At 37.8% G+C, this 25,300-nt stretch overlaps 2 protein-coding genes across 4 annotated transcripts; one reads left to right on the forward strand and one right to left on the reverse strand.

Moving 5' to 3' along the window:
* Nucleotides 1-560: 560 nt before the first annotated feature.
* Nucleotides 561-3,337, forward strand: LOC108969841 (THO complex subunit 1). Its single transcript, XM_018934816.1, has 5 exons — nucleotides 561-774; nucleotides 843-1,514; nucleotides 1,577-1,911; nucleotides 1,977-2,303; nucleotides 2,371-3,337. The coding sequence occupies exons 1-5, from the start codon at nucleotides 709-711 to the stop codon at nucleotides 3,194-3,196; spliced, it is 2,226 nt and encodes a 741-aa protein (XP_018790361.1). The 5' UTR covers nucleotides 561-708; the 3' UTR covers nucleotides 3,197-3,337.
* LOC108969842 (zinc finger C2HC domain-containing protein 1C) lies at nucleotides 3,226-17,923 on the reverse strand. Of its 3 annotated transcripts, none has more exons than XM_018934821.1 (6): nucleotides 17,596-17,923; nucleotides 13,507-14,525; nucleotides 4,906-5,025; nucleotides 4,299-4,820; nucleotides 4,122-4,160; nucleotides 3,226-4,051 (listed from the first exon to the last, which is right to left on the reverse strand). In XM_018934821.1, the coding sequence occupies exons 2-6, from the start codon at nucleotides 13,555-13,557 to the stop codon at nucleotides 3,524-3,526; spliced, it is 1,260 nt and encodes a 419-aa protein (XP_018790366.1). In that variant the 5' UTR covers nucleotides 13,558-14,525; nucleotides 17,596-17,923; the 3' UTR covers nucleotides 3,226-3,523. The 3 variants fall into 3 exon arrangements, with proteins under 3 accessions (XP_018790366.1, XP_018790364.1, XP_018790365.1); XM_018934819.1 differs by having other exon boundaries at nucleotides 17,585-17,923; XM_018934820.1 differs by lacking the exon at nucleotides 17,596-17,923 and adding an exon at nucleotides 14,993-15,029.
* Between the last annotated feature and the right edge of the window lie 7,377 nt (nucleotides 17,924-25,300).

Genomic DNA, 25,300 nt, shown 5'->3' on the forward strand with positions numbered 1-25,300 from the left:
AAAACAAAATAATCGACCCTTTCACATAATACCTGAGAAACCGACTATCGATAAATCATACAGCAACTGCCAGAGAGCCGTACCCGTGATTTCTATTAAGGTCAACATCCCTAACCTCTCGATATACCCCTTATATCGAGAGGTAAGGGATGTTGACTCGATACTTATATTGTGTACATCAACGTTTTTACCTTTCATAATAAATATTTTAATAAATCTGATATCAATTAGAAACAATTTTGCTGAACTGAATGATGAAGAGAGTAAATTATCGATATTTTAGTAATTTTTCAATTGCGTGCATCGAAAAGAAAAGCAGTATCAATAATTGAATTCTTTTCTGAAATTTTATTGCTCACAATAATGCAAATCGAGTTAGAAACAGTTTTCTGTAAAATTATTATAATATGGCATCTAACACGTAAACGATTTTATAGACTTGCTGTTTGTAAGAAGTTAGATAAAGCTGAACATTCAGTATATATATGTATATAATGTTATAAATTATGTATTTGAATTTTACCTGCTTTAATTGCAATATAATTTTCCCAACATTTTTATCGTTTATTACCACTGTGCTTCGAAAATACCATAGCGTTCCAGTTCTGAAGCAACATTACAAATAAATCCGGCAGTTTTGCGRTAGAATATATTTATCTGTGCGAAAAAGTAATTTTTATTAAATTTAGCGATCGAATAAACTTAAAAATGACGAATACGGCCGGAGCTCAACATCGGCCGCTAGGATTTATCGGCCTGCATACAGAATTCACAGTAAATTTAATGAAACATATAAACATTTATTTTGTACTAACAAATAACAAATTCTCTTATTCCCTTAGAAAGCGCTAAACGCAGCGTTCCAGAAACAAGATGCACAAATTCTGCGCGCATCCTATGAGTCCTTCGGCGCCAATACCGATCATGATAAAAAGTCGCCAATGGATCAAGCCTTTCGTGAAATGCTACTCTTCCGACTAAGTGATAACGTGGAGCAGGTGGGCGCACTTGTACGTTTATCCGTTGAAGCAGTACGTGCAGAAATAGTTTCAGTAACCATACCCGTTGTGTTGTTGGGCGACATTTTCGATGCGGTGACGTTAGATAAATGTGAACAAATATTTAGTTTTGTCGAAGAAATGGTTGAGGTATGGAAGGAGGACATTTTTTTCTCATCGTGCAAAAATAACATCTTGCGAATGTGCAACGACCTTTTACGTCGTTTATCGCGAGCACAGAACACCGTATTCTGCGGACGCATTTTGCTGTTTCTATCCAAATTCTTTCCATTCTCTGAGCGTTCGGGATTGAACATAGTATCGGAATTCAATTTAGATAATGTTACCGAATATGGTGTTGACGGTAAAGATCTGGACGACTGTTTGGAAGATACCGTGGAAGATATTCCCATTAAAATCGATTACAATCTGTATTGTAAATTTTGGTCATTACAAGACTTTTTCCGCAATCCAAACCAATGCTATAGCAAAGCACAATGGAAAATGTTTCAAGCTGTAAGTAAATAAAATTTTCCTCTTCTGTTTAAATTGTTTAAAGTTTATATTTCTTCATTCAGCACGCTGGTACCGTACTGGAGGCTTTTGATAGTTTTAAGTTGGAGGAACCTCGCCTCAGTAGTGCAGCAGAAAAAAGTGAAAGTGCGCTTACAGCTGCCGATTACCTGGAAAATATGAAAATGGAGCTGGTTGCTGATATGACAGCTGAAGCAGATGATCAAAAATCGAGCCAAACAGACCACATAGTTCGCCAGTCCGATCACTTTTTCGCAAAGTTTCTGACAAATCCCAAGTTACTTACTTTACAATTGTCCGACTCTAATTTTCGTCGTTCGGTGCTGGTGCAGTTCCTGATACTTTTTCAATATCTGCAGCTAACCGTTAAGTTTAAGACGTAAGTGGAAAACGCGGTTTAAAAATTTAGTTGGAAATTAATTTTCACTGTGAATTTTTTTTCAGTGAATCGAACACACTTACCACTGCACAAACGGATTTTATTAAAGAGACCGAAGGAAAAGTATATAAATTACTCGAGGAGACCCCACCAAATGGCAAACGTTTTGCGCGCACGGTGCAACATATGTTGACGAGAGAAGAAATGTGGAACAACTGGAAGAATGATGGTTGTAAAGAGTTCCGCAAACCCGATGACACCGAACCGGAAAGTAGCACAAACAAAGATGCGGCAAGTGCCGATGCTAAACCTCCGGCTCCGAAACGTCCAAAACGCACGCTGGGTGACAGTTTGCGCGATGCGCATCGTAGTGGAAAATTTTTCTTGGGCAAGTGAGTATATCACATCGTAAAATAATAATGTAAAATCCATTTTTTTTTTTTTAATAATTATTTCTAGTGATGTGCTAACACGGCTTTGGAATTATTCGCCCGATAATCTGCAGGCCTGCAAGAGCGAAGAGCGCAATTTTCTGCCACAAGTTGAAACATTCCTGGAGAATCCGCACGAAAAGAACGATCCGTCATTTGAATGGCGAGCCTTACGTTTACTCGCGCGACAGTCGCCACACTTTTTCACATTCTTAAATTCACCATCATACAAAATAGCAGACTATCTGGAGGGCGTACGCCGCCGCTTAGCTAAAGATCGTATAGATAATGCCAAAGCATCTTTGAATGCAAACAGCACATCGTTAATGGGTGGCAATTCATCAACTGAATCTCCTAATGCAACCGAAAACAATAGTGATCAAGGGTCTAACAATCAAGAAACCGAGGGTGAACCAGATGCGGATGGCGTTGGCGAAGGCGAAAATGACGGAGACGGCGATGGGGACGGAGATGCCATGCTCACCGAAGAAGATGTACAAGGTGACTTGGACAAAGCCGATGATGATCGTAATGCGCACACCAAACCGATGACGGCAACCGCGGAACAAATAGAAGAAATCGCACCGCTCATTGGTGATGACTGGAAGAAGTTGGGAAAAAAATTGGGCTACACCACCGACGAACTACTCTACTTTGAGACTGAGCATCCCGATCGCGATGGTGGCTGCATTGCTATGCTAAGCAATTGGTTTGCAGATGACGATGATGCCAGTCTCGATAACTGGGCCTACATGCTTGAGGGTTTGGAAATAAATGCGGCGGCCAAAGCAGTAAAGGCGCTTATTGACCGTCTTACGGCCAAAGAGGATAAAGTGGAGTTACTATCAGATTAAGTGTGGAGCATTGAGGTTAACTTCAGAACTCGGGTTTTGATTTAGTTTATATTTTAATAATTTTCCAAAAGTCAAGTTTACAATAATAATTTATCACATGTACAGGGTGTGTATGCATACCGCTGTTTACATTAACATTAAGTCGTCATCTAAACTCTTGGCGGTCCACGCAGACAATTGGCCTCTAGTCTTCATAGCACCCGGAGGCAATTAATCAACTTTCCAGTCGACGTTGTTAGTTTATGAGATTAAATGTGCRTGTGTGTGGGGGTGTATTTGTCTCTACATAAAACTGTTTTTAATTATGATTGTTTTGGCGCACACCATCTATCTTTTTCTCGGCGCCTGACCCGGTTTGGGCTTATTGTGTAGCATTGTGGCGCAGCGCGGAATGTGTCGCTCTGCCGCAGATTCATTGAAACGACGCATGCAATGGGGACACTGTATGTAGTCAGGATTCTCCGAAGGTGGAGGTGGTGGCAAATCACTCAACTTGCCGCCGCGYGCCAAATGCGCCTGCACCTGCTTGGCTGCGCGTATGGCTTGAATGAATTCTTCGTGTTTCTTKCGCCAATTATTCTTCTTCAAACCAGCCGTCATGCCGCTAGCAGCAGCAGCACTGGARTATGCGGATTTGGTGCTACTTCGAGTTTGTGCTTTCTTGAGATACTTTTCGGCRTCAGTGCCACGTAAACGATGTCGCGCCGCATCGAAAATTTTGCGCTTAGTATGTGCCATTTTCTCGCATACAATCTCATGCTTGGCAATTCTCTCCGTATTGAAATGGCGATTACAGTAGCGGCAGACGCCCATATTTCCTGAGTCCACATCAGCGTTGGGCGGCATTCTGTTGGTCTGTAGAAGAGAAAAACAAATGCTCAGTTGGCAAATTGAAAGCATGAAGCCATTTATCTGCAAAGCTTACATTAGAAGCCATATTTCCCGATGTTCTTCGTGGCGGTGTCTAAAAGTCAGTCAAAAAAAGTATATTTATAACGGAGAATTTTTTGAAAATAATTAATGAAATACCGATAATTGTCATTTYAAAATTCAAAGCGGATGCATGAGCAGCTTCAAAAATACAAAAATAAATGTTGCCTACCTTCAATGAAACTACTGCAGTACGTTTGATAGTTTTGGTCGCAGAGCTGGTCTTAGGCGTTGGTGTAACACGTGTCGCAGCCGTCGGCGTAGTATTTGCTGGACGCTTAGCCACCTGTATCTGCGTCACTGGCGATGGTGTTTTCTTGGTCASAACGGGATTTAATTTTAGACTGTTTGACGATTTCGCGCGTCCCAATATATCGTTGTTGTTGTTGCGGTCATCGGGCGAGTGCAAGCCCAAACTAAGTGAAGACATTTCCTTTGTCAGCGAATCGGTATTGCCGTTCTGTAGTCGTTTCGGTGGATTTCGCACGTGCGTTGCACCAGTGGATGCATTGGTCGAAGCACGCATGCGAACCGACGTTGTATTGCCATTTTTCGTTTGGTGTAGATTGTGTACAGCGCCACCGGTTTGACGCATAACAGGCGACGTGCCTTTTGCCGTTGAGGTGATTGGCTTTAGTGGATTCGCGCGATCAATGCCAGCGCCGCGACGTCGTTCGTCGAACATTTGGCGCACCTGCGACGRACACAGTAAATAAGTGAGCAACRCCGGACAAATTTCATTTAAGATTCATTCATATYAGATCGTTATATTTRCTTACCTTGCCATTCGTGATGCGTTTGGTGTCTACAACCTCCTCCAAGTTGCTGGCGCCCTCACCATCAGTCATCTCCAGCCGTCGTTGTTCACGCTCCTGTTGCTGTTTCTGTTGAAAACGCATCTGCAAAAATATAAAGTCAAAACAAAATTGACAATTTTCCAATTAAACAAAAATATATTGAAATTGTTCAACAATTCTATAAACGTAGTTGGTTTTTTCATATTAAACGACATTAAAATTGTGCAGAGAGAACACCCTAATCGATTTTGGYGAAACTCACATCGAACGTTGAGTTCAAGTCGGCAGGTGGCAAATGGCTAAGCGCCTCAACTAATCTACGTCCCGCCCATGATTCGCTCAACTTGACCGGTGGTATGATTTGATCGTGTAACAGCTCATCATTTGGACTCATCATCGTCATATTGTGATTATTACAACAGACACTCCTCCAGCTTTACAGCAAGTAAAGCAAATGTTTATTGTACCAAATACTCGTCTACACTCTACTTCTATATAATATACTAGARCTGTGCGCGTTTGAATGGAACTGCCGCTTTGCATGAGTACCATGTCCTTCCGCTGATGGACAAAACAACACTAAAACATGTGGACAACGGAGTGAATTACTGTCTCTCACTGTCAAATGAAAAAGCGAAAACATTTATGCCACTAAACTCATTACTCACACGTTATTTGGTCAGCAACAAGCCGTTTCACACCCCACCCACCCTCTGTGGCGGTCATCCTTCGTAGAAACATTATATACGAGTATAGTAATTAACAACAACAAAATGTGTAAAAATAACAATCAAAGTAAAAAAAGCAAATCAGGCAATGCATACATTACACGTGTCACACAAACGCACACACACATGCTGGCATGCATGGCTAAGTACTTACATTACCGCCGAACTTGTGTTCCTTGAGCGCGCAAAGGAAACGCACCAGCGAAATTGTCAAGCTCTGCGGTTCCGTTTTGCCGATACTAACACCACTCACTCATGCCACACCAAAACAGGCATCAATACAATAACAACAACAATGAYAACAGCACTTGAGTATGTTTAAGACAATTAACGGTAAGCGAATCAAGCTTTTATTTATTTTATTTTTTGTATTTGCCTCTTTGTAAATAAATTTTCTTCGTTTGCTGGAGCACAAAATTATCCATACGAGTGCTCCTCAAAGCAGTTGTGGCCTTCAAGGAATCGAACAGTAGCCCGCCACAATCAATTGATGTACATTCTTAAAAGCACTTAAGTGTGTGTGTGCATGCATGTGCGTGTATGTGCACGTAGTACCTCGACCTTCTGCCAATCGATAAAAGGCTTTGTGACGCTTTGAAGGAAGCTATTTAGCGTATGAAAATTGGAAATCTAAACACAAAAGCACGACACTTATCCCTACATATGCACCTACTTAAGCGAATGTATTGTGCTTGTGCATACTTAACATGTACTTGTTCCGGCCAGCGATGTCAATTGAAAATATACACACATGTATGTATATGCACTAATATTTATGGTAGATATGTACGTTGTCATGGTTGGGCGTTGTATATGGCCCACTCTAATGAGTCCCACGTTGTCACTGTGCGCATACCACACACACACACACACACACATACTAAAATACAAGTGCATATGTATATTCAACTGCAATCAAACGTGCTGTTTAGAATGAATGGCAATTCGTTGTTTGATTTGTTGTCTGTTTATTTTTCTATAAAATCCTAAAATAGAAACTTAATTTAATTAAAAAATTCAATTTTTGCAAATCGATTGTGGAATAAGTTTTAAATTCTTTAAGTGAGTAAAAATTTGAAGAACAAAGGTCTTCGAAAGCCTTGTGGAAATATTTTCGCTAACAAAGCTTGTCAAAACTTATGCTGAATATTTTTTATTCCTACTGTGTCAATGATTATTTATCTGTGGAGTTTGGAGAAAAACATTTTATTTCACTTTTACTATTACAATAAATGAATTGAGGTTTGGTTGAAGCACTAATCAAAACTTTGATTTTTGAAAAAATTACTCTTTTCAAAAGAAGTAATTTTTTTGTGAAAAAATTTACACTTCAGAATTYGCCTATAGTCGAAAATGTTATCAACAAGTAAGGAAGGGCTAAGTTCGGGTATAACCGAATATTTYATACTCTTCCAACTTGCGAGAATTAAAGCCAGGGAAATACCTTCAGGTACATAAGGCCTGTTAGTTATATGGGGTCTAAGGCGCGTTTTCATCCGATTTTATWCATWCTAATCAGAAATATGCACCGTTACAAGAAAAGCGCGTTCTCTCAATTTTATTAAGATAACTCACATATCGGCCGATGGTCASCGGGAAGTTCGAAAATCTTTATATTAGGTATATGAGAGCTAAGGGAAGTCTTGACCAAATTCAAACCATTTTTGAAAAAATTATACTATTATCAAGTGTTCTTTCGAAATTTCAAGTCTACATATATTTCACACGTGCAAAGTTTTATCACATTATATTAATTGCTTCATGGAATTTAAAATTAGGTTATATGGGAAGTAGGCGTGGCTGTAGTTCGATTTCGCATTGTAATATAAAAATGACAGGAATATCACGTATTAAATTTGGTCGGTCCATCGGGTCCGGAGATATGGGATTTCGAAAAAGTGGACGGTGMCACGCCCATTAACTATTGTATGTTTTACATTATTATTTGTTATTTTATAATAATAATTAAAAAGTCTGTGCTCTTTTGTTCGTACAATATTTTCCACAATCTGGCGTAAAATTTTTTATTATTTCATTCAAAATTTAAATTCTCTTCGGCTAATCGAATCATTTCAACTATCAAATGTGGAACAAAAAACTGACTATACCCTTACTTATACCCTTACTTGTCTTAATCTTATTTCAGTGCAAATAGTTTCCTACAGGACCACTCCTAACCGTAATTATTTGTGACGCTGCGCCTAATTGGACTCTTGTTGACCAAATGCTCGTGTATGCCCACAAGTTCGTAACGGAGTTGGGTTTCCCGTGTAGAGGAAAGGGAAATTTTTATTATTGGACGTTTTTTTTTTTTGTTTTGTTTTAGTAATGTCATTGCCATTCACAACATGTAACAATTAGATTGAATTTGGATGTCTGACACTGATGCGTACAGATATTTATAACGTCAATAAGCCATTCATTTTTAATAAGAACTTGACCTTGAATAATATCTATTTAATATGCCTAATATACGAGTATATTGTAAGTAATTGACATTTCAGTTAACACGCTGGTTCATTGAAGTAGCGTTTTATTTACCAATGAATTGATAATGTGTCTTTAAGTACATTCGTAATGTTTAATTTATCGAATACGGCGGTGTTTTGGCTAAGTTCAAAGTAAATAACCTGATCTCCGATAATGAGGGCTTGCTTCTGCTCTAATGAGAGATTTAAGGCTTAGTAAAAATAAATGCATTATTTTTGCTGCATAAAGGATGCATAAGAACATCACTTGCAAACTCTCGGAGCTCCCGGCGAATCATTATCGATATGTGTGACCAACTAGCAAAACCTTCCCAATTGTACRTTCTGGCTTGGTCACCGTTTGCTTACCGCGATTCGACCACAACAATTCACGCTTTACGTCATCGGAAGGGATCCAGTTTTAACCTGCTGCATTGCTTTAAAAATTTATCGATGTTTTTATAAAGGTTACAATGACATAACGATCGCATTTATACAGCGTTTATTAAAAGACATGTTATTTTAATTTACGGATCCAAACGACGTTTGATTGCTGCGAGAATCGACAGTGACCCTTGCACAGCTTCGTTCTGGATACTGCAGCAGGTTAAACTGCTACTAATCCGGAATCGACCCCGACATATCCAGCACAGGTCCAGCATGACACTAACCAACTGTTTTGAATGCCCAGCTAACCCTGCACATCCCCTTTTTCTATAAACCGACCCCGTTAAAACAATACGTCTCCTTCCAAATTTGGACTAGATAACCGTTACAACAGCACCGTTATTTCGACAGCTCGTTGCGACCATATTTGCTCACGGAACTGTATCAGATTTTGTCCGTGAGTTCAGTAAAGTTTTTCATTTAGTTATGTCACGTTTCACTCGGATTTTACGCTTGGAAATTGTTTATCGATTGATTATCGCTACTTCACGCAATCTAAAAAATACACAAAATCACGTTCTTCAAAAAATTATCCTCTCAGATGATGGCTTCGGCAAAACACGAAATTGTCATAATGCGGAGGTGTGAAATKTTCGTGTAGTTCAGGAAGAAACGGGATCCCAAAAATTTACCGTTTGGTGCATATTGCAGTATGGCCGTGGTAGTCATTTGTCCGACGTTTCGTTCAAATTATAAATGGCATTATCTGCATAACAAAAACATAATATTTTAATCTCACCTCGTTCTTATTGGTGGACCCTATCAACGCGAGATATTAGTTTTCTGTCTRTTCGAAAAATAACAGATTTCTCTTTGTCTATCTTGGAAAGAGCCTTAACATCAACAACAATGTCAGCCTGAAAATCGAACACAGAATAACACTTGCCAACAGGTGCTATTCGAGATATACGACGACATTGACATAGTTCAGCGAATTAAGAGACAGCGGCTACGCTGGCTGGGTTTTGTCGTCCAAACGAATGAAGACACTCCAACCCTGAGAGTATTCGACGCAGTACCCGCCGGGGGAAGCAGAGGGGAGGAAGACGTACACGCYGTTGAAGGACCAGTTTTAAAAGTACCTGGCTACACTTGGAATCTGTAGTTGGCGCCAAACAACGAAAAGGAAAAACGACTGACTGTTAACGAATTTACAATCAGATCTCCAGCATTCATGACTGAAACAAAGTTGGCTGGAAATCCTTARTTCAAGCTTATATCACTTGTAAGCACCTATAACTTCAAGCTCTCTCTAAAAGACTAAATAGCTGTGTTAAAGGTTCCTCAACGGGTAAATTCATTTTAATTTATGTATAAGTAATTATTAACAAAAGTGTACCATAATCACAATACTAATTGGGTTAAAGATTTCGAAGACAGTGATCAAACTTCGAACTTCATTTGACYCAATTGGTGTATTTTACCCTCAACTTCTATTTGAGTTGCGCAACTWATTAATAAGCGGCACTGCTGCACACCTACAAGTGTTTTGCACACCGTGCAAGGTTGTCTGTGGCTCATATCCGCAAATACATACATACATGTGACGGTTATAACTTAATCTGCCACAGTTAAACATATGTGTGCGTATGCATATAAACTACCTTTGCCCATTTAAGGAAAACCTCACAGACAGCATGTTATCTTACCACTAGCAGCACTGYCTAGGTAARTATATAAATATGTATGTATGTGTATCTTGTCATCAGCTGTTGCAAATCTGTGTAGGTCTAACGAGACTTTCCGAAAAAGGAATAAAATTAATTAAATGCGACCGTGATTCATCGCCACAATGAACTCATAAAGTGAGCAACTAGACAACAACAACAACGATTTCAGAGCTTAACAGCTTTAAGTTGAAATTTTGAATAGCGCAAATAGTGCTCCTATAAACATATATATGTATGTATATATATGTACACACATAAGTACATACATATATGTATATAGAAGTGCAAGTACATAGACAAGTGTGCGCCGCCCAACTAAGCTGCGATAAAYTGCAAAACAAATCAAATTAGGTAATAACTCTAAAGATAGCTTAATAATTGTCAAAGCAAACAAAGTGGCAAATGCATAAATCTAAGCGAATGCTAAAATTCCCATATAGAAAATATACACAAAATGTATATACATATGTATGTATATAGGYATCGTTTCTATCGAACACCCACTGAATGAGCGCCGCTTATTTTCAGCTGAATCAGCGAAACAAAAGTGGAAATAGTTGGTTAATAACCTCAAAATCAATTCAATTGTATATACTATATATGTTGTATATATGTATGTTTATTGTATTTGCTGTAAGAATATTCTAAAAATACAAGATATTTATTAAAGAAACGGTCTGTTAATTTGCATGGCAGCTACATCTATGCTATAGTTGTCCGATAAGAATAATTTATTCGGAGCTTACGACATTCCCTTAAACAATAGTCCATGTCATATTAGGTGAAGATATCTCGTCAAATGAGAAGGTTTTCCATACAAGCACTTGATTCCGACCRTTCAGTTTGCATGAACGCTATATGCTATGGTGGAGCAGGTTCTTGCAGAGAAAAGTTCGTCTTCAAAATTTCAGATTGATATCTCCAAAGAAACTGAGGGACTCGTTCATATATATACATATAGGCAGACGGACGTAGTTAAGTCCAGTCAACTCGTAACGCTGATTGGAGAAAAATGAAAATAAAAATAAAAAAGGTCCGACCTATAATTTGGAGAACTAAAACAGCAAAGTATATTCCGAGTCGTATGTCAACTGTTGATTGACCAATTGTTAGAGAGTGAACAAAGAACTGATATAAATCAAATAAACCTGGATGATAATATATAAAAATCTTAAATATGCTTGTTCAAAAGGTAAATATATGTTTGGATAGCCAGTCGGCAATTAAAGTAATAACCTCACAGCGCATTAGGTCAGAGAATGTCCTTGAAAGCAGGCAGCAATAGATGTAGCGGCTGCATAAATAATAGGTTYCAGGCCACAAAATAATTCTGGGAAACRAAATAGCTGATGAGATTGCCAAAAATGCCATCTGTCTGGCTACCGAAGAARTACGGCAAGTACTGAAGTCGCTAAAAATCTGCGAAAGTGCTGACAAACGAATCAGGGTGAAATGGAATGTCTTAAAGACATGCAGGGTCGTCAAGATTATGTGCAAAAGCTAATTTTGAAAACTAGCTTGCTTCTTACTCACACGGTCTCGCAGAGACTGTCGGACGGCTGTTGGCATCGTGAGAGGTCACAACCTACTGGCATCACATGCGAACCGGAAAATTTAACCAATCGTTACAACTCTTTAAAAACTTTCAAAAGGCTCCTTCTGCATCGAAACTGCGCGATTTTCCACCATTGAAGGCGTCACGGAAGGTATTCTCCTTAATAGCCTTGAGAGCCGASGTGCATGCTGCTTGAATCCCCTCTGTCGTCTCAAAATGCTGTCTTTTATCGGCCTTTCAGGCAAGTAAACAAAAAAAGGCCGGAGGGGCCCCATCTGGGCTGTAAACTCAAAATAAGCTGAATCTCCTTATGGCATTACTAAGGACCAATAGGTCTAGGTATGGCRTGATAACCTAATTTTGTTCAGAAAATAGCAGACAAAGAAGTTACGAAGTAAAGCGGGAWTTTTGAGTAACCATAGAAAAATGATTCTGTATGCTAACATAAGATTTATAATGACCTTCATATGCATTCCATCTTACCTTATAGATCCAGAATTAACTGTCTTATATATGTGTTTAGGTTAGCTTGAATATTATGTAATAGTTCAAAGTATCAGCAGTCCCTTTTATGTACATATGTCCATTATTGTGTCTTTGTGAAGGCCGGATACCCAGTAAAGACTGTTCGTCTATTTGTATACATGCTAACTAGTCGCTTAGTTTTTACGATATTGATCCTTTTCCCCCAAATAGCTCCTAATGTGTGAAAACCACCGAAATCAGTCCACTATACGATATAGCTGTCATATAAACTGATCGATCAAACCAAGATATTTTATGGTAACCTTATTTTCTTTCACATGGCATCTTCTTAAAAAATAATCGCATAGAATATTGTTCAAGACAAGCTTATCTTTCGTTAATTAAGGAGTTCCAATTAAAACGGATCCAGAAACACATTAGGCCTCAGTAAATAGTAATATTAACYCTCTCATGCCCGAAATAAAATGAGCGATGCTAGAAAATATTTGAGTACAGGTATGTTTTAATCGCGACCTTAATATGAACCGACCAAAATTTCAAAGTCCTAGCAGTCCTGCTTTGAGAGTTACAGGATGTCGCTTATAGGCAAAKTCGTGTTTGACAAAGTACTGAGATCAAACTTGAATTAACTTTTTTGCCTATTTTTGTTTTATTGTAATCTCTTACTTGTTTATATAACACAAAAACTGTTTTGTTCAACTTCTTAGGTAGATATTAAATACCATTCATGTGAATAAACACACTCATATCTTATTAGCTACCTATCGATCTTGAAATTTACATAAAAAGTGAAAGCTAATTGTAGAACAATATTTTTGTCTTCCTATACGAAACATATATTTCATTTTACATATAATAAGTATTTTCTTCAACAATATTTGCACTGCGAATAGTTTTTCTTCCACCGAATTCCACCGCTGTGAAAAATATTGCGCAAACGGTCGCTTTATTTGAAATTAATACCCTTAATAAATATATGAATATGAACCTATTTATTTTCTCACTTTGTTCGCGGGCCTCATCGCACCTCGTAAGACGTACGAGTTTTAACGACCCGGCTTTCGTCGCTCATTTAAATGCGTTTATATCAACAAAAGTGATTTTACATAATTTTCAGGGCTTATAAGTACATTAGCAACCAGATTAATATATACTAATTTATGCAAATGCATGCATGTAAGTGTGTATGTATGCATGCTAAGACAGTAATAAGAACAGCGAACACTCACCTGCATCTGAGCCAGCCTTGAGTTGGCTGCTGCGACACCTTGTGACGCCATCGCCAAATATGATTTGCTCCGGCCAACAAAAAAAAAAAGCACACAAAACAGCGGTTACGAAGACGAAAACGAAGATACTGCGCGACGGCAACGGCAACAGCGACGGCGACGGCGACAAACCAAAAYAATGAGGCGATGCTAATTTGTTATTGCTGCCGACGGTGCTGCTGTCAATTTAATACTTGTTTTCTATTATTCAAATWTTTGTTTTTGCTTTGTTTTGTTGATTATTAGACGTTGTTGTTGCGGTGCGAGCGTGCAGAAGGCAGCACCAACTGTTGCCAGCGTCTCGTCAGCGCTTTAAAGGAAGCGTGGGGGCTGGCTAATTTCGCAGCAGCCGCGTCTATCGCCTCGTTTGTTGGCAGCGGCGTGTGTAACTTGTTTGCCGCAAGCGCAAGCGTCCCACAGCTGTTTGACTGCCGATGATTTAAACACAAGCGCAATCAATTGTTGGCGGCAGACGGTGGCAGGCGCACTGGTGACGTGTCGTCRAGTGATTCACGCGTCTTAACAGACACGCTGATTGGAGCACAGCGCTTGTTATTGTTATTATTGTTTCAAAACTATTATGGTTCTTTGCACTGCTGTCAAGCAATCTGCGTGCAATTATGAAGCGTTTATTTGTTGTCTATCGCTTACTAAATGTTGTTGCTGAGGCTTTCGGGTGTTGCAATGCTTCTTCCAATTCACTATCACTGTCGCTGGTAATAACTGTTATTACGTTGTTTCTTTTTTTGTTCAATATTTCACCTTCAGCGCTCTGAAAGTGGTACTCTTCGAGAAGGCGGCTAAAAGCTTAAACTCGAGGTTATCTTGGTTTCGCACACTTTAATTTTTTTATAAATATTTTATAAATTTTTCTTAATTCAATTTTCTTCAGCGTTGTTCGTCRCAATTATGTTTGGGTTTATGTCATCTAATCGCTTTGCTTAGAACTGTTTTCAAGTCGATATGTTGGTCATGAAATTCTATAAGAAAATTAAAACAATACAAACAAATATAAGAAAAAAAACAATTAGGYTTAATTAAATTGCATTGACAAAATTAATTCTCGCCAAAAAAGGGGCGAGGAAACAACGAAAAGCTCCGGTTAAGGCAGCTTATGGCACAATTTCCGAATTAGTCGTTAAGTTGTTAATTGTTGTTGTTGTGGYAGTTACGTGAACGGCGCCCACGCACAAGAAACCCAAAATTGCTTGCAATTTCAACTGAGGTGCTACATATGTACATATGTATGTATGTACGTAGAGTTGTAATTCAATTTATAATTCACTGTCACTTGCCCAAAATTAGGTAAAGCTACAACAACAGCAAACACACCATAACGCACAAAAACTGCTCGTAGGCCCTTCATTTATTACATATTCTTCCATTCTCCAACTTACGCGCTTGAATATGTTCATTATATGCACTTTTAAGTATAATATGTACTTACATCTGTTTACTCACAAGAAAATTTGTATATTTTTTCCTGTTTTGCAAAAATATTTTAATTTTTATTTGTTTAATTTTTATATATATATATATATATATATATTTTTTTTTTTTGAATAATTTACACGTCAAAAACGTCGTAGTAAAACTTAAATAGAAATTGATGAAGTAAAAAGTAATAACAATTAATCGAAAACGTATGATAAATCTTTTATTGCCAGTTTTCGGTTTTGTAGTGTTACTCACATAAAAAATTATGCTGATAGAAATGTGGTTAGTTTTTTATTAAGTGAATAAATTAATGTCTTCAAATGCTTATGAATATTTATAAGTGTGCACAGTGGGCACAGATCGAATTGTGTCGTTCCATTTTGCGTTAGATAATAAACATGTTATGAGTTTGAACTGTGCAACTCATTTCCACTACTTATACCGAAATTTTAACATAAGAATTGTTTTATTTGTTTAAGTTTCATATCTAAAAAACACTGACTAATCGTTATAATATCTAATGGAACACCTCAGGTCCTGTGTGTATCCCACAAAAACCCTTTGAAATAGCATTAATGGTGATGATGATATCAAGATTATYTATTTTTCAGTTAGAAGAAACATTGTAAGGCTCATTACGGGGCATCTACCTCKAATATCCCACCTTCATAGGTTAATCTGGTAGGCCAATCACCCACGCATAGACCAGTTTGGTCYTTGGCGATACCATATGGAGTTCACTTGCTAAGTCTAAGRGGAGTTGTCAAYATTTAGGATGCATGCGCTTGACGCGAATTTTAASAGATTCTGCGGCCTCACTGTCGATACCTCCTCCAGTGTATCATACTGTGGGCACCGCARATGCTTACAGCGTAGTCTTATCAATGCGGGACAAATGCACAAGAGATGCTCCATTGTTTCCTTGGTGACCCGCTTCAGGCATTTCCAGAAGTGTCCACCTTCATAAACTGAGTACATAAAATAGAATCGACAGAGTGAAATGGCTTTGCGAATGTCCAACTTTCAACCGGTTAAGGCGGGATATCATCCATTTAAAAGATGTTGGTCAGGTAGAGTGGAAAAAACTGTTATTATTATTAGCACCGGCGCCACCTTTTTCAACCAAATAACGAATAATTTTGTAAGTTTTTTAATTATAGTTCTTGTTAATAAAGCAAAACTCAAAACTTTGAGGCACAATATGAAAAGTTAAGAAAATTTGGAACCAACGCTATTTGGAGATATAAAGGGCAACATTTTTCTGCACTTCTTTTAGTAAATTTCACGAAATTGAATACGATTATTTTTAACCTTGGGTCTATATATGAAAACTTATCTATTACAGAGGGTAGAGGTACCAGATGATAATCTTGAAACATCAATTTACTAACTATTATATAATCTTGACGGTTATTGAAACAAGAAAGACAAAAAATTCCAGGCACATCATGACTTAATACCTATTCTCTATTCTATATTTTGTTKTGTCAGCCTTTCACTGCACACTGTTGCTTTGCGTCTTCCTTTTTCATATTGACCCGGCAGTGTTGACGTAATTGCAGAAAAGTGCTTTGCTGCCGCTGGTATTCCCTGCAGGCTTTGGATTGTAATATTTTATGCAGATTATTGCTGTTTCTTTTCCTGCTCATTTACACACACACACACACATGCACATATCCGTTGACAAACGTGCTTGCGTGTCCTGTAAGGTGTGGTTTGAGGCTCGTCGCCTAGTGGTCAAAGTCTTAAATTTGTATTGTTTTCATTTGGCGAGGCATGTCGGAAGACCTCGACATCACCTTTAGCGGCCAAAGCGTTCCCACAACTATCGCATATACACTGAGGTGCGGTTTTATAACTACTTAGATGAGTTTATTGACTTGAACGCACGCTTAGGGACCTGACATATAAATATATTCAACTATATTGTATTGGAATGTATTTACATAAATGCAACGCTTGCCGGCATTACATACAGGACGTGACCGCATTCGTGGGGATTGCCTGTGTGCGCCTATTTTTTTTTTTTTCACAACACTGATAGCTTCGCGGTTTTACTGCTTTGTTGTGACGCTGCCGAGTGCCGAGTGCCAAGCACTAAACACAATACTAATTTGCAACTAAAAATGTGAAAAAAAAACGCGAGCAAAACACGCTCCTTCGCCATCACATGCTGCCCACGTACGAAGGCAGGCAGTTAATGTTTGTATGAATGTCTGAATCTATATGAGTGTATGCGCGTTGAAAGCGGTTACGTGTCCTCCAGTCAAGTAGCCGGCATTCGAAGGTGTTTGAGGAGGTGTGATGGCATTCCAACAACTTTCGAAAGCAGTTAGTGGATAAGCATAGATACATACATATATGAATGTATGTGTRTGCATACACTTCTTATAGACAGTTCATTTATACTTTCCAACTCGCAAGCCACAACAACACCAATAATCGCAAAAATTATACAATTGCAGATGATTTCAACAAACAAGCGAGGCAAACGCGCGACTTAGCGTGAACGCAAACATTCCGAAAATTATAATAATTCGCGCAACAACAACARTAAAGTAAATATTGCGAATTTTGAAAAAAAAAGCATAAGGTAACTCACCATATACATACATATATGACCGTTGTTGACTGTTGTCTAGTGTCTTCTTTGTGCCTTTCAAATATTTCGCCGTTCCTTTACCGCTCTTCAATATTTTTTTAGTTTTTTTAAATTAATTCTTATTTATTGTCTGAGTTTTATTAAGTAGTTACTTTGTTGCTTTGAATCTAGCCACATTTATCATTTATTTATTTATTTTTTGTGCTTTATTGCTGCCATTTGTTGTTATTCGTTATGTTGTAGCTGACCAGCGCAGCGCGACGCGAAACTGTGAAACTGTAAAAAAACACTCTACTGTTTGCTTAGAAGTTTGTACGAAGACTGTCGAGAGCAATGCTTGCGAAAAGTTTTCTAACCGATTTTACACAGCTCGAACGCTCCACAACAGAGCCGGCGGCCACGAGCAGCTCCCGCTCCGCACCCATACACACACGTACACACAAATACTTCTGTAMGTAAKTGAAGCGGCAGCGTCACTGCACCGGTCGMCAAAGCTAGCCGCGCCAACTGCCAGCTGAACTGGCTTCAAGTAAACACTTAGCAACTTTGCTTGCTCACAGACTCGACGTTCAACTCGCATCGCGTGAGTGTGAGCTTACCACACAGCGCTGGGATGGATGGACGATACGTCTACAAAAACATGATGTATTTTTTTGAATTAGTGAGTTGCGAATCAAGCATAAACAATGAAAATAAACAAAGTTTCAAATAAGTTAAAGGGAACGAGTTGACACAAAACAGAGTTACGGAGACGCGAGTAATATTGTGCATAATTCTGTATGATGTTTGAGACAAGCGAATGCCTTAATTCACCACAAATTCCATAGCGGCAATTCACCGCCGCACACACTGACGCCAGCGCACACAAATRCACGCTGATGTAGTTTAGGCAGGCGCGGCCCTTGACGCTGGAGCTTTCTGTGCATTTCGCTTGGCTGCTTTAAGAGTTTCATTGTGCTATTGATTGTTGGGCATCAGCCATTAGGCAACTTGTAGCTTCTGCATGGCAAAATCACTTGACTTCAATTAGTTGAGACAATGCAAGYATTGGTGAGCATGCGCGGCATCAACAAATATGCCGGAACAATGATTATTGCAAATCAATTTGTCAAAGTTAATTTATCTACAAGTTGYCTGCTCAATTAAACGGTTATACTCGGAAAGTGTCCAAGTATTTCAGTCGTTATTTTGTGAACAGTGATGTGGAATTCAATTAAATTTTCAGTACAAAAGATCTAGTAGCTATACTTACAATTTAGTTCGTCGTTCTTCACATTTTTGCAAGACCTAAGTTGTTATTTTTTAGTCAATAAAGAAAAAAATTACATTTACAGAATTTCTTCTTCTTCTTTAATGGCGTAGACACTCCTTTCTTCTTATAGCAATATGGCGTCAATTCGAGATACCAAGCCTTGGTCTTCCTCTTCCTATGCTTCCCCCGGTGGGTACTGCATCGAATACTTTTTGAGACTGACCTAGCCAGCTTAGCCGYTGTCTCTTAATTCGATWARCTATATCAATGTCGTTGTATAATTGTTCTATCGAATGTGATATTCGCCATTACCATTCCGAAAAGGACCATAAATCTTCCACAGAACCTTTCTCTCGAAAACTCGTAACGCCGCCTCATCAGTTGTTACCATCGCCTATGCCTTTGCAGAAGGACTGGGATGATGAGTGACTTATAGAGTTTGCTCTCTGTTCGTCGAGAGAAGACTTTACTTCTCATTTGCTTACTCAGTGAGAGGGAGCACCTGTTGACAAGAGTTAATCTGCGTTCAATTTCGAGGCTGGCCTTATTTTTGGTGTTAAAACTGTTTCCACGATAGACGAAAGTATCTATTTCGAAGCTATGACTGTCAACAGTGACGTTGGAGCCAAGTCGAGAATGCGACGGTTGTTTGGTGACAGGCGGTACTTTTTCCTTTCCGCTTTCACAACCAGAGCCATTTGCTTCGCTTTCTAATATAATATTACAAAATTTACTGCACTTCAATATCCGATTCTCTTGAATCTGTAACTGATCCCCAAGAGACTTTTCAAAAACGTACCTGGTATTGTGGAAAGTTTTTCTGCTTAAAATTATCTGGAATACAAAAACTCTCCAATTTCCAAATCAGAAACATTTCTTTGCAACCTCAAATCTATACTGACAACAGTTAAGAGTTGTCAAGTCGCAATTTCGTGGATTATTGTTTGAAGCGTAAAAAAAATTATCAAATTGGCAATTTATTTCRGTTTCCCAAAATAGATCTGTTTGACTTTACAATTCTTATGTAATTAGCAAATCACATTTATGATTATCATATTAAGCAGGAATCGGATAACTATAAAACAAGACAATTGACTTTCTCTTAAGTTCTATTCAATCGCACTTAACATTGCCAGATGCATTATGCTACCCTAAAGATTACATGCATATGCCCATATGGACTTAAGCGTTTGAAGATATATGCAGATAGCTATCAAGACATTCACTTTACATACAAACCACTATGCAGCTTACTACTCAAGAGTGGCGAACAACTCCACAAGTGCAGCCAAATGGAAAATTACAACCGCATTTAATTGTTGCAATGAAGACGCAGCTGACTTCCAGCGACTAAGTCAGCAATTTTGTATTATAAAACAGAATGAAGAACAATTGTAATGACCAGTAAAGAGAGAGAGACTAAAGTTTTGCGATCAGTACTCGAAACAATACGAGGGATAGTTTTAGAAGTTCGTGGATTGCGCATAATTTCTTTGTTAATATGTTTACCAATATTCTTCCCAAAGACAAATTCTTGAACTTATTAATTTTTATATTTTAAACAGAGTATATTAAGTTCACCACAAAGTTTGTAACACTAAGAAGGAAACGGCGAATATCCAATAAAATATATTTATAAATGATCAGAAGGACGAGCTAAGACGATTTATCCAAATCCGTCTGGCCGTCCATGCGTCTGTCAGTCCATCAGTTTTTGAGATATCGATCTGAAATTTTGCACACTTTCTTTTCTCCACAATATGCTGCTAATTTGTCAGAACCGCCAATATCGGACCACTATAGCAATTTGCTCGAAAACCTTTTTCTGACGAGATATCTTCACAAAGTTTGCTACGAATTACTGTTCAGAGGAGCGGTACATTTACGAAATCGTTCAGATCAGATCGCTTTAGAATCAAGCTGCCATTCAAAATGWCCGATCTGAAGACCTGTAAAAGTTGTTTCTTTTTTCATCTGTTATGCTTGCGAACCAGCTGTACCATTCTTCCGAGACGTACCCTCGTAAATTGAAAAGGAAGTAAACTGCATTAAAATATACATGTGTTCGGTTGTCTTTTTATTGGTCTGCCTTCCTCTTACTTTTAATTATTTTCAATTTTGATTTTCTAGTTCTTATTGTTATTCCTTCTTGTTGCCCACTTTTGCCATAATCTTCAGCAGAGTGTTTCGCATGAGCTTTTATGAGCGATTAGGGAGACATAACCCATTGTAGCAGCAACACATAAACATGCGGCATATATAGACACTGATTACACAAATATAGCTATATAAATATGAAACTGCATACTCATGTAGGTATGAATGTACAATATCTGGCAATTTTGTCGATTTATAGGTTTTGCAGGAATGTGAATGCATAAAGCAAGAAGAATCAACAAAGCTGAAGGGGAAAAAGTTGCCGCAAGTAAAGTTTATCGCTATGTACATTTATTTAAGCTCGAAAGTTGGCGAATTCATAGTTGCTGCAAAATACTTTTAGTTTTTCTTCCCAAAGGCTATATAAAAGCAGTATATATGTGCACTTATGTTATGTTATTATTGCAGATACATACATATTATATGTACATGCATACATACATATGTATATATTTCTAAAAGTAGGAACTGAACTTGATTTTTGCGCCTGCGCACAGGTTTGTTCCAGTAGGCCACGCTCGTATACCTATGTAGGTACAAATACATATGTATGTGTGTTCGTATAATAATAATACTATGTGTAGGCGTTCATTATTGCATTACTGTTGTTGTTAATTGAAAAAGACTGCTTCAARTGGCTTTCATGTGTTCTGCATTGACCGTCGTTCATAATACTACTCTTCTCTCTTCTATATTTTTATTATCATAGGACCTGTCAGGTTYTTATTTTAATTACGACTTCAATCCGATTTTGACATATCGGCAATGGTATTTTCAAAGTTTTCTCTATTCTTTTCATCATTATGTTCTAAGACAGAATATATGTATGTATATAATATTATGTATATTGTACTTTTTGTCACTCTACTTTATTGCTAAGAAAATATCTATTAGTGTGACTACCATACTTTTGTCACTTAYTTACCCTCTTTGAGTAAATACATAGGTAAGGTTAGGTGGTATGGTTGATCCAAAAACGATGATTCTCACTTGCACAGATATTCGCCTTTTGGATTACGTTAAGTTCGCCAAAGGTGTGCCTCTGATAAAAGCCGCTCAATAGAGAAGGAAGTGGCCTAATGTTTCCACMWCGCTTTCTTCCATATAGCTTTGACAAAGGGTGTCCGACAGAATACAAGACAACAAGACAAGAAGACATCGCTTCCAATTGGATGAAATTGAGAGGGTCCTCTGCTTACAAGGCTCAGCAGTTTCCGGTAACTAATTTCGCACAGTCAGCAGGGGTAAAGACACCATAGCCGGTCGGAGTCAATGCAGACCTTTCTGAAAGAAGCTGTACTTCGAAGCAATACCATTTGCTGCTATTTTGATGACAGCCATCTCCGCTGAAAGACGCTACAATGGTTCGGTAGTCTAAAACTAGGGAGGAGCTCCCACTACAGAAGGCTTTTTCTTCTATCCTCCTTCTTAACTCGAATCCATCCTTGATAAAACTCCCTTCACCTTTTCTTCAAAGGTTTAGTCTTGTCCACAAATCCTTCGCAGGTGCATGTGCTAAAAAGAAACCGCCAGAAAGTTATGTGATGCAGTGATCTATATTGCAAGGAATGCAATTGAATGGTGAAAAATTTCAGTGCATCCGTGCTCGGGGTCCCTCATATACGCAGCTTCCCTAAGTCTAATAGTAGCCTTCGCCACCGAGCACCTAGGTAGGCAGWCGTTTAAATGGCATTGAGTTCTATTTTTGGGGTTGTCTTTAGTGCACCATAGAAGCCGAAGAGAGTCGCTCTTTGAACACGCTCCAGCTGCTTACCTAGTGTGTTTTTTCCGAACGCTCTCCTCCAGACTASAAATTCATAAAATGTGGAAAATAAYAAGTAACGAAGAGCTAAGTTCGGGTATAACCGAAAATTTTGTACTCTTGCCACTTGCAAGGATTAAAACCAGGGAAGTACCTTCAGTGTATAAGATTTGTTTTATTCATTTTAAGCACAAAAGTGCACKGCTTTAAGAAAAACACGCCCTCTCAGTTTTACCAATATATGCGGTATAAAGTCACGCAGAAGCTCGAAAATCTTAGGTGTATAGGGTCTAAGGSAAGTATTAACCCGATTCAACCCAATCTTTGAATTTCAATTATACTATCTCCCACATTGACCCATATTTTCGGTAAATCAACTATAAGCACTGGTACCACATATTCAGTGCCTAGGAGCTTGAACTGTTTTGGTTCGATTTACTCAAATTTTAGTAATAAGATGGCAAACCTCCAATGCACTATTCGTGCAAAGTTTTATCCTGATATATTAATTCATTCTTGACTTGGAATACTAGGAAATGAAAAAATCAAATTGAATTTAAAATTGTGTTATATGGGAAGTAGGGGTGGCTKAAATACGATTTCGCCCATTTTCACACTGTAACATAAAAATATAAAGTGAATGTCACGTGCCAAATTTARTTGAAGTCACTCGGGATATGTGATTTCAGCTAAAAGTGGGCGGTACCACGGCCAGTGTCCAATTTTGATTCCAACTCCATTAAAGAAAGACCTTTCATACCATCTCGGTTTAATGTCTCTGTCGTATTTATTTTAGTTTGTAACAGTACCGAAATATGTGAAGTGAACGGGGTTATCATCCGATTTTATCAAATTTCACACTGTCGGTAGGAGTTTTTAGGATATTTGTTCCATAAGAATTTGGTTGTTTAGAAGATATGTTATGTTGAACTTATTAGTGGGCGTGGCAACACCCACTTTTCCAGAATCCCATGTGCCAAATTAGAGTTTTATATCTTAATTTAGAGCTAAGTTATATTACGTTCTCCATTACCGGCATTTTGTGGGCGTGTCAGTGGTTCCGAACTCGTTCTGTTGGTTCCCAAGGAGCGCACATACCAAGTTACATCGAGATATCTCAATTTTTACTCAAGTTACAGCTTGCACGGACGGAGGGACGGATAGACAAACCGACACCCGGATTTCAACTCGTCTTGTCATCTTGATCGTTTATTTATATATAAAACCCTAACTTATCTCGATTAGTTTTAGGTGCCATATACAACCGTTAGGTGAACAAAATTATTACACCCAGTAGCAACATGTTGCATGGGTATAAAAAGTAAATACACATTTTTCGTTTTCTCTTTTTTGCGGGGTGTGTACATTTATTATTATTTTTTCCATTTATTTATTTCAGTTTTATTTTTCTTAATCAGGCTACATGTACTTTTCATTTATGTTAGTACGTTGTGTTATGAAACATAACGCAACACTACATTACATTACATGACATTACAACAATAACATACAATAAGACATCGACGCAATTACAATACAAATTACAATATTTCTAGATGTGCCTAGAACAGCGCATTTTGCAAACGCGAAACACATTGTTTTTGTTGCTGTTTTGTTTTATTATTATAACATTTTTTTTATTCAATTTGCCTACATACTACACGCTTTCGCTATTACATACAAACATACACAGTACATGCAATAATTATGCTACATATGTTGGTGTGTATTATAACACGTCTTATATGGTTTACACTTTTTCTTCCTCTTCTGCTTCTTCTTCTTCTTTATCTGAAGCCCATATTCATATGCTGTTTGTTGGGTTGGAAATGCTGAGCGTTTATTTTGCTAATCGGCTGTAGTTGCGTTCGCTCGAAGACTTTCAGGGAACACGTGAAATTTATAAATACTGTCAGACATACATAAGTAGCTGTGTCTGCGTGCCCGTGTGTGTATGTGCATTGCATTTAAAAATATGAAATTGCAGTTTTTATTTCGTAATTTCGCTTAAAATACTAGAAACCTATTTTTCAATCAATTACGAAAATATTTAAAATTTCAAAAAATTTTAGTCTTCGCGTCAGTTAAATTTTATTAGCCGTTATTTTCAAAAAAATCTTAACTCGCTTCTTGTTTTTGTTAATTATCATTAATTTTTTTTATTTCTTATTTCTTCTCTTTAACATGTACATACATACATATGAATGTGTGTATACTTTTTTGTTATTATACTTTTACATATAATACTTATGTACGTCGTATGTACTTTTACGTGTGTGTGTGTGTGTGTGTATAAATTATTTTCGCGTTTTTAACGTTTTCATGGACTTCATTGTGTTAGCGCTTTTCTATTTGCATTAATTTTTATTTAGTTTGACTACATAAATCTAATTGTGCTTATGTATTGTACATTCTATACATCTAACTACGTTATGTTACACAATTACATGTGTGTATGTAAATGTTATCGAAGACTTCATTAATGAATATGAAATTTAAAGGATATAAATTAGAAATATAAGAATTTAATTTATTTGTTAAAAAT

This window comes from Bactrocera latifrons, unplaced genomic scaffold (assembly GCF_001853355.1).
Source record: "Bactrocera latifrons isolate USDA-ARS-PBARC rearing strain unplaced genomic scaffold, ASM185335v1 scaffold_267, whole genome shotgun sequence".
Classification (NCBI taxonomy): domain Eukaryota; kingdom Metazoa; phylum Arthropoda; class Insecta; order Diptera; family Tephritidae; genus Bactrocera; species Bactrocera latifrons.